This window comes from Apaloderma vittatum, unplaced genomic scaffold (assembly GCF_000703405.1).
Source record: "Apaloderma vittatum isolate BGI_N311 unplaced genomic scaffold, ASM70340v1 scaffold19505, whole genome shotgun sequence".
Classification (NCBI taxonomy): Eukaryota; Metazoa; Chordata; class Aves; order Trogoniformes; family Trogonidae; genus Apaloderma; species Apaloderma vittatum.
In genome coordinates, this window is record NW_009717888.1 from 25467 (window position 1) to 35340 (window position 9874).

Sequence of the window (9874 nt, forward strand, 5' to 3'; positions counted from 1 at the left end):
TAATCTTACTGGAGTTCTTTTCCTTCTATTTTTCTTCCCGTTGGCAATGTTTTCTTTGTGAAGACTCTATGTAGCAGGACACAACAAAAGCATTTGCTTCTCTGTCCTTTGGAGATGAATTATATTTAAATCCAGTTCGTCCAACACCTGGGGGATCTCTAGCTTGTGCGCTGCTTCCCTTTAACCAGTTCTTTGCTGCTCTGACTTCATGATTCACCATCACTGCATATACATGGGGAAGAAAAAAAACCAACACACCAGTGTCATGCGGTTGGGTTAGTTGTCTCAGCAGGAGATAATGTACAAAAGTATCTCTGCAGTTCATGAGAAGGTGTTGTCAGAAAACAAATTTAATGCGTGGAAGGACCCCATCTGTGGTGCTAGATGCTGGCGGCAAGGGCTGGCCTGATTTCTCTGCTCATTAGGGGCTACCCAGCACACTCTTTTTCCTGCTCCCAGGTGAGGATTGAGGGGTCAAATTGCCATCTTTCCACAGGTGAGGGTAAGTTTTTACAGATGTAATTTTTGTATGAAATCTGGCCTTATAACAGGTGAATTTTCTCATTGTCCTGTTGGTTTTCTGCCTAACTAGCTTGCTCCCTAGCACTTCCTTGATAATATTTGGTTCATGCTGACCTTAAAAATGAAACTTTTTTTTTTTTATCAGCTGGTTAGATATCAGTCAGCATTAACAGCAGGAGATTAAACCACCTCTAAAAATTAAGAGCCACTATAATCTTAATATTTCACATGTGAAGTTTTATTTTTAAGTATCTTGCCAAACTGAGGCACAGCCTGGGAAAAGAGTATTTCTGTCTGTACTGACTTTTATTTCCCATCCAGAACATCTCTTCATAAGAGTCACCCTTTTTCAGTCAGAAAGATTTGGACTGTGCCCAGCAGCTCCTATGGAAAACCAAACAAACCACCTTGGGAGGTGTGATAAAGCAGGGGGGATTGCTTCATTGTATTTAGCAGTCTGCAGAGCCCCATGCTGTGGTGGAGACGGGCTGCACCTCTGTTTTGCCACGGGAGTAAAGGTCCCCAGAGAAGAGTTTTGTCTTGAACCTGCTTGTGCACCACAGGAGCATCAGCCCTTCCCTGCTGCACTGGCCCCTGCCTGCCCACATGGGACGGGAACCCTACGCGGGTTCTCTGCTTGGGCACAATCAGCATTTTAGCACTAGGTTTAGAAGGCAGGATATATTATTTTAAACACATATTTAAAATAAAAAAAAGTGTATACACATATATTTTTAACTTCTCTTACATGCAAGGATCTCCACCTAAAAAGGAGCCCGGGCTGTCAGATCTGGCCTCTTGCACACAAATCTGCAGCCTTGATGCTCCTGAGTACGCTTTTTTTGCCATACTAACAGTTTTTCTTCATATTACTTCATTGTCTTTCACTTGTCTTGCTCAAAACATGTATTTATCTGCATGTAGCTCTCTTTTTGACATTACTTATTCATCTAAGCACTTGGTCAGGCAAAGCAGCAGATCTTGGTCTGGTAAGGTTCAATTGCAGAAATAAATGGGAACTTCTTGTTTTTGCTTGTTCACCAGGAAATACCACCATTGCAGACATCTTGTCACTTCAACATGAAGCACATTTCAAAATTTCATGTGAAGTGAAATTTGGAAAAGTAGTTAACACTTAACTTAGGGATAGTTTACCCCCTTAGGGTTGCGTTCTTTAAACCTTTTTAAAATTTTGTATTAAAGAGTCACTTACTCTGAAAAGTAGTTTTGCAACAACTTTCATTCTGAAAATGTCAAAATGTGATTATTGAAACCATTAGTCTCAGATGTTTTCAAAATGATATCAAAATCAATTCATAGTTCAAAACCTTTGAGGTCTTGATGAACTCCCCCCAGCAACTTTATGAAGCAGGAAAACAACAGTCAGCCAGCTGTGCTCAGTCAGGCCTTGAGATGTTTCCCATACTGAAATACCATAAATAAAACCTAAAAGAGGAATTACCATAATGTGAGAAGAAATTTGACTAAACAAAGCAGTCTTTCAGAATCTAAAAGTGAACTTAATAATCTTGCACTTTGTATTCAACTAATGTCTTTTGTCTGAGCAGCTCAATGATTTAGAGAAATCCTTTTATTTATTTTTTTTATTTGTTTGTTTCCTGCAATTTAGAGCTGTAAAACCACCTGAACTGAAGATACCCATCATAAGAAAATGTGCTTGAATAATGTGTATGCCTTCACTCTGACTTAAGCACACTTATCTGAACAGGGCTGCTTTTTTGCATCAAGGCTTAAACCTCACTGTAGTGCTTTGAAGTGACAATATCTCTATTTTACAGGTGGAGAACTTTAGATAGGGTATAGCCTAGAGACACCTTTTGCCAGTAAGGAGTAAAACCCCTGCTTTCTGATGGGGTTATTGCAAATCTACTACAAAAGCACCTTATAAGGATGGTATTTTAAATGTCAGATCAAGCTGGTGGGTCCTAATGATTTCTTTTTTTTCTGAAAAAGAACTGTTCAAGTTTTGGAAAGTAAACTCAATGCTCAGGGTGTCGTTGTGCCTAAAGAGCCTTTTTTAGTATGACTAACTGCTGCTGCTAGCATATGGCTCAAGCATGCTTTGTCCTATACTTCCTACCGTATAGTCAGTGGTATGCTCAGCAAATCTGTTTTTAGAGAACCACTGTGCAGCTGCCTCTCCTTAACAATTTTCGCTCTCTGAGTTATCATTTAGAGGCTGGAGGGGAAGGACCCAGATGGCTAGCAAATCCAGCATCTTTTCCAGCTGCTCAGGGTAAAATTGTTGTGCTTGCTTGCATCTGGAAGATGGGATCTGAATTGTGGGGTTTTTTTCTTTAAAACAAACAACAAAACCAGCCTCAAAAGCCCCCACAACACAGCAATTTCTCTTGCTACAGGTCTAAGAGGAAACCTTTCAAATACAAAACATTGCAGGGGAGCAGCCCCATCCAAAAGCCACTCTGAAGCTACAGCCTCGGAGAAAAGTCTACAGCAACGGTGATTTCACATCACCGCTATCTCACTCCTGAGCAAGGAAACTCGGAAAAGAGGAGGGGCTGGTCTACAGTGAGAGGTGCAGCTCTGCCAGAGGGGCATGTTGACCTGAATTATCTGGTGCCATGGGGAGGGGAAGATGTAGGTGGTCCTCCTGCCACCCCTCCCTGCTCTTGGCTTTGCATGCTTGTATCTGCAGCTTTTCCACTACACCAGGGATTTTTTTTGGCACACAGGATGGTTTAATTGTTTGTTATTGTAACTGGACACAGAGGAGCTGCCTTGCTTGCTCCCCAAAATGCAGCTGCAAGCAAGTGTGCAGGCAAGGGTGATGTACAGCCCCTTGCTTCCAGCTGGAACCAGAATTTGTAATTAGGGAAAATGGGAGTTTGAGAGGGGTTTAGTTCTGGCCAAAACCCTGAGGAAACCAGCCAGGTTTATAAGCTGTCAGGATTGCGGTTTTGCATCCCTCTGGGATCTCTGCTTGAACCGTCAGCTAGTGCCAGCTCTGGGGGAGCACTGCATGGGGGCACTGGGAAGATCTTTTAGGTTTCTCTTGGGCTCAGACAAGCCCCTGTCCAGCAGGTCAGAACTCCAGCCAAAACATCTGGCAGTGGTTCTCACGGACCTGGAGGTACCCAGTGACAGAGGGGAGCTGGGTGTCCGTGCCAGTGCAAACTGCAGAGGAAGTTATGCTGAATGCTTGTATTAACACCTTGGGAAACTGTGATTAAAGTCTGATCAGCGAGTGAAACTCCATCTGTGCCATCTGGTTGTCTGTCTTGCGCAGGTTTACAACTGCAAGATTATTTAGTGGTGCAACTTACAGGCAGAGAATGGTTTAGACGTAAGGGCATCAAGCCTTTTGTTTAAGTTGAAATCAAAGTCCTTATATATAAAAAAACCTTTAAAACTTAAGTAGACCAAAGAATCACTCTATTTATAATGTGATATTTAAAAAATAGATTACTTTGGAATGACACTGAGCATATTTCTTCAAATAATAGAAGGAATTAAAAGTACCTTGGGTTGGCAATTGATTCTTTTTCTTCTTCTCTTACAGTAGGCAAACATTCACAGTCAGCTGAAAAAGGATAACAAGAGTACAGCTACTCTTCGCAATACTTCTATATGTATTTCAAAATTCCATCAACTTTTATCACACAGTGTCTCTAGAATGTTAAACTGCAGATCTTCTGCAACCTTTTATCTGTAAAATCTGCGTGGTCTCCATAGCATAAATATTATGTTTTATATCCTCCTTCCATTTGATAGGTGTTGCCATAACTTCTTTACTCTGTTTCAGTTGTTTATACACGCCTACACAAATTAACTACATCTGAGGATTGTTTCCTATAAACTACCCTGACTAGGACTATTTGTTAATCTTCCACCGTTTACAGTCGCACCTATGCTTTATAGTCCATCTGGGAATTTGGGGCTGGCGTTTAGGGAACACTAAAAAACACCCCTCCCCCAATATTTAAACTGCTTGCTCCCTTTTGCCCAGAGAATTAAAAAAAATACTTTACATCACTATTTCCCTGTGCGCTATACTTAATGTCTCTATTTCACTACTGCTCCACAGCACATGTTTTCTACTAGAGTTTATGGACCGCGAAGGTCAAAACCCCATCATGTGAAGCATTGTGCTAATGCAAAGAAATGCTCCAAAGAGTTTTAGGTCCTGAAAAACAAAGCATCCCTAGGAGGTCAGGCAAATGAGCCATTTGGATATAAGGCAAGGGACCACGAATGAAAAAATATCATTGTTTCAGCATTTCCTAGCCAGTGACAAGCTGTTAAGCTGTTCAAAATCAGGCCTTGGTTAATTCATGCCTTAGCAAAGACCTGCATTTTGCTTGATGAGAGCCTTGAAAGAGGGTGTAGGGCCCTTAGAGATTTTGACTGGGGTATTTTGGTCGGGAGGAAAATGGGGGTGGGGGGAGCATATACAAGATGCTTAAAAATAGCTAAGAAGGAGCTGAAGATGCTGCTGGGTGTAGTTACCGAAGGTACAGATTTATTGCCAGGGCTGACAGACTTTTCAGAGAGGATATAGATGGTGAACGGTGCTGGGAGCCGAGTGGTTTGTTTCATGTGGCAGAGATGGCAAGCAAGGGAAAGGATACCAACGGGGGAGGGATGTATTCATAGGATCCTGGCAGCAATTTTAAATTAATGGTGGTCTGAGCTATGAGTCAATGTGTGTTTCTTCTGCAATAGCACAATGTAGAGCACAGAACTGTAGAAACCATAGACTGAAAGGACTGGATGCTTCAGGGGAACTAGTATTTAGCATTAAAAAGTGTGTATTTAAAAATATAAATACTGTTCACAGTTAGACGTGTGTTTAATGGAAGTGTCTACTGAAAACTCAAAACATTTATGATATTCTATCGTATGTTAAAAATAAGCTCCCACACAAACTAAAATACTCCTCTGAACAATTCTACCCTGACATTTGTGCTGCTATTTTAGTAGCAGGGAGTCAAGAACACAACTAAAAATATTGTAGGAAAAGCAGTGACACACATACAAAATGCCTTACATTGATTTTTCTATGCATGGGATCTACATCAGCTAGAAAGAGAGAGATGATGGAGTAGAGGGGTTACCATGTACCATTTTTGTTCATGCTGTTCATCCATTTATCAAGCTCTTCCATCTCTATCTCCATGACGGAGGGCGTGTCTTCTTCAAAAATAGGACTTGAGAGGAGGGAGGGGAAAAAAAACAGCATTGCACAAAACGCTTTAATTCAAACAACTTACAACGTAGTAATTTTATATGAGCCTTTCGTAATTCCAGACGCATGTGTAGGCTCTGGGAAGCCATCCTAGCCTAGTAATCTGAGGAGATGTCAGCCTGGTGGGTGTGAGAGCAAGGGCAGTGGTGAGATGCCGGTTCTGGGCTGAGGTGGGGCCGGCTGGGACGTGCCATGCAGAGGGACTCAGATGGTGCAGCCTGGGCTATGCCAGAGCACAAGAGCACTGCAGCTATTTGAGAACTGTCCATCCTGGAAATAGAAAACTAGAAAATAAAACAGGTTGTCTCTGCCCTGCTGGAAGACACAGCAAAAGTCCTGTTCCTCCAGTGATAAAAGCAGAGGGCCTAAAGTTTCATCCTAGCTGTGACTGGCGTTGGTAGTGACTTCAAAAGTAAAGGTCATGAGTAGAGTAACTGTGAATTTATTTAAATGTCTCAGTGTAGCTTCCCTTTGCTCATCACTCCTCATCAAATTTTAGAAGAAATGTTTTTATCAAAACCTCCTTTCTTTCTCTGTGAAGCCAACTTAATAACTCCCAGCACTGATTAGCAAGATAGAGCTCAATAAAAAGTAATGATAAAATTATCACTCTGATAAGAACCGCAAAGCTCTGGACATGTTTTCCCAGCAGCTAAGTCTGCTTCCATGGCAGCTGGGCGAGCCTTTCTGCCTCACCTCAGAGGGAGAAGACGGACTTGAAAAACAGGAGAGCAAGACGCGGAGCTTATTTTGAATAGTAAGGGCCTGTGAAGAGCCTGGGAACTGATCCCCTTTGCTCATGGGGCACCTCACATGTCTCGTGGCGGCTGTGGCTGGTGGGTGCCTGTGGGGCAGCGCTCGCCTCTGCCACTGTAACTCCTGTCCTGCTCTGGTCTCACACCTTCAGATATACTGAAATCACACTCTAGCCAACTCTAGAGATAGTTAACTGGAGCAATTGATGGCATAAGGTAGTGGTGTTTAGTGTACAGTTAAATTATACAGGCACCAAAGAAGCCAAAATTCATAATAACCTGTTAGAGTAAAAGAATAAAAAAAAAGTGGTGCTCATAAACTTTACCTTTTCACATTTTCACTTCCCAGCTCATCTGGAAAAGAAAAAAAACAACCATGTGTTCACAGTTGTGTTCTTTGCATACACAGGGTCTAGACTGCAAGCAAGCCTCAAATAGGGTCTTGTAAAACAGGTTGCATTTTCAAAAGGCATTAAGAGTTAACTTATAGATGAAAGACAAAACATCTCATCCTGTTTGTCATTACAAGAGGAACCCATTATTTTTATCCTGAACACACTAAAAGGAGCTCATTATTCGCTCAGCCATGCTGGGAGGAAGCCTACTGTTAGCACGGCGGTGGCAGGACACGGCAGATGCACGCTTCTCTGAGCAAAACAGCTGCCATGAGAGAAACGGTATCCTGCAAAGGAACCACTGCTGTAAAAAAATGTTTATTGGAAACGCTGGGACATTTCGCTGCAGACTACACACAGACAATCCATCTCTGCCTGGAGACTCTGGGAGATGTTCATGGAGAGAAGGGGGAAATGGACTTCCATGGCAGATTAAATCTCAGTTAGACAAATGAAGCTGAACTAGTCAGATGTCAAAAGGAGTTCAAAGCTAGTTATTATCCCAAGACAAAATAAAGTTTTGGGGAAAAAAAATGTAACAGCTGTTATTCAGATAAATAACTTTCCCTCCGGGAATCAAGTGACTGAAAAGACTCAGTCCTCAGAAAAGAATGAAGAGCTACATATAAGATTCACATCGTATATACTGTCTGAAATCAGCTTAACTTTAATTCTTTGCTGCCAAATGGGTGCTGACACTTCCCACTTGTTCCAACACATTTCTTGACTGCAGAGCCACCCCAGGCCTGCAGAGCTTATCTGCATCTACCTCGAGGATGCCCAAAATCCCAGCTCCAAGCAATAGGCACAGGGCAAGAGATCCCTGGATTGTGCTCCTGCAAGGCACCACATTTCCCTTCCTTTTGAAGAGTGTACCTGCATTTCAGGTCATCCGGGTGGGTGCCTGATTGTGAATTCAGGGTTTGCTATTAGGGAGACCTGGTGATAAGGCAGCTGCAGCCTAAAAATGCCATGAAAAATACACTTAACATCTATGTTGAGCACATGCTACTGCCTGCAGGCTGAGGAGCTTACAGCTGCACTCTTGTGGTGTATAGACACTCATACAACCATTTCAGGACTTCACTTATGAACTGCCTGGTTTTAATATGATACCTCAGTTTGTTTTCTGTGGCTTGACTCTCCAAGTTACCCACTTCTTTGCTAACAGATCAGAGTCCCTTCCTGAAGTGTTGTTCTCCCTACTGGAACACGCAGGCAGTCTGACTGTGGGATTCCTGGCTCATTTACCGTGCTGTCTTCACCGCTGCCACCACCCTGAGATGCTGTGGCACCCGTGGGTGTTCATCATGAGCAGGAGGCGCCAAGAAGCAGAACTAGCTCCCACCCAAGGAGAGGTGCATGCCCAGATCCCGCTGGCTGGGGTTGGATTCCTTTCCTATCTGACAGATGCGCAATTACGACCAGGTAAGTAAATCCTAAGTGTGGCATCCCAGGCCTCCAATGTTGAAGGCATCCTAAAAACACCCCTCTGATGCACGAGAAGACAAATTTTACCTTGCTTAGACTTTTTCCTTTTACGATGTATTACGAAAAATATGATCAGCAAAATCAGCAGGACCAGCAGCACAGCGGGGACAACGTATATCAAAATAGACTGTTCTGTTGCTTCTAGGTTGTCCAGATTGTTGTCGGCATTCAGTTCAGTACTCGGAGTACTTTTTCTTTCAAAGCTGCTTTCAGTAGTGCTTGCAATGTCAAGTACTGTCTCATGGTCACCCACAGTTGAAGAATACGTAGCAGGAGGAGGCATTACTGTAACGGTGGGTAATAGTGGTGATCCGTCTCCTGAACCATCATTTTCAGAGCCTGCGAAATATATGAGGATAACTTAACATTTTATGGGTTTTATCGGTATTACCAGTGAGTCAAAGCGTACAGTTTTAATGTTTACTTTTCATTTGACAGCTTTGGAAAAAAAAAAAATCAGCAGATGCCCCATACACACAGATTGAAAGTCCTGGACATCAGATGTAAAATTGGATCACCAATTCATCATAAAACCTCACCAATCCTGGCCATGTTCTTCAGCTGGCTTTTACTGGGACGCGTCAGCATGTGTGGTCAGTCTGCACACAGCTGTCTCGCAAAAATGGATTTTTTTCCTGCAGGTTGGCATCTGGTCTCTCTCACACGTAAAAGTTTTCTCCATCTTAGTAAACCACACCATCCTGCTTTGCTCCTCAGCCTTGGCGTGTACAGCTGCAACCTCTTTTGTCACTCCCCTTACCCAAGGAGATAGTACTCCCTTTGGGAAGACCATAATCCCTGGTTCACTAGTTCCTCTGGCTCACTCATCTCCCATTTCTGTTCCTTTCTAAAATCTGTTAAATTTGTTTCACTGTGAAAAACAGAACTGGGGAAAGGAAATCTAAAGCCAGCAGAAGCTGCCACCTTTTACTTCTGTAAGGGCTAGAAGTAGTAGTAACAGAGGGACTTTACTGCATGCAGATGCAATTAACTGCTCCTCTCTCTGCTCCTCTCTCTGATCCTACAGGATGGCTGAAGGAGCATGTAGTAAAGAGTCAGTCAGTCATGTGAAGAATAACCATTCTTCACAAATAAGATTAGGGGTTTTGAACCTTGATTTGAGTTTTGGCTTCATTTGTCATGCGTTTTGCAAGAAAAGTGGCTAATAGTTGACTGTGCTGGTAATAACAAAAGAAGCTGCTTCTTTTTTGAGACTAAGAGTCTGGTGACTGTTTCGGAGTTTAAAAATTAACGAAGTACAGCAAATTCTGGGTTGATACTGTGTTCTACACTGATTGCAAAAATCCTGTTGTAGCCAAAGGTGCAGGAATCAGTCCTTGGATAAATTACACTAACATGTTTGCAAATGCAAAGCCCTCAATAATTTTCTTAGCATGAAATTAAACGATGATTGTTTGTGTTATCTGCCCTTTCAGATACAATCCCAGCACGGTGCAGCTCTCATTTTATGCAATAAAGCAGGA

General features: G+C 42.5%; 1 protein-coding gene across 1 annotated transcript in view; it reads right to left on the reverse strand.

Moving 5' to 3' along the window:
- Positions 1-4023: 4023 nt before the first annotated feature.
- TMEM154 (transmembrane protein 154) overlaps positions 4024-9874 on the reverse strand; it is a gene marked incomplete at its 3' end in the record, with an annotated part of 13218 nt that continues 7367 nt past the window's right edge. Inside the window, exons 2-5 of the mRNA XM_009870078.1 lie at positions 8418-8729; positions 6831-6858; positions 5626-5711; positions 4024-4084 (exon numbers count right to left, since the gene is read on the reverse strand). Of these exons, the coding sequence (XP_009868380.1) occupies positions 4024-4084; positions 5626-5711; positions 6831-6858; positions 8418-8729 (487 nt within the window). The remainder of the gene's footprint in view (positions 4085-5625; positions 5712-6830; positions 6859-8417; positions 8730-9874) is intronic.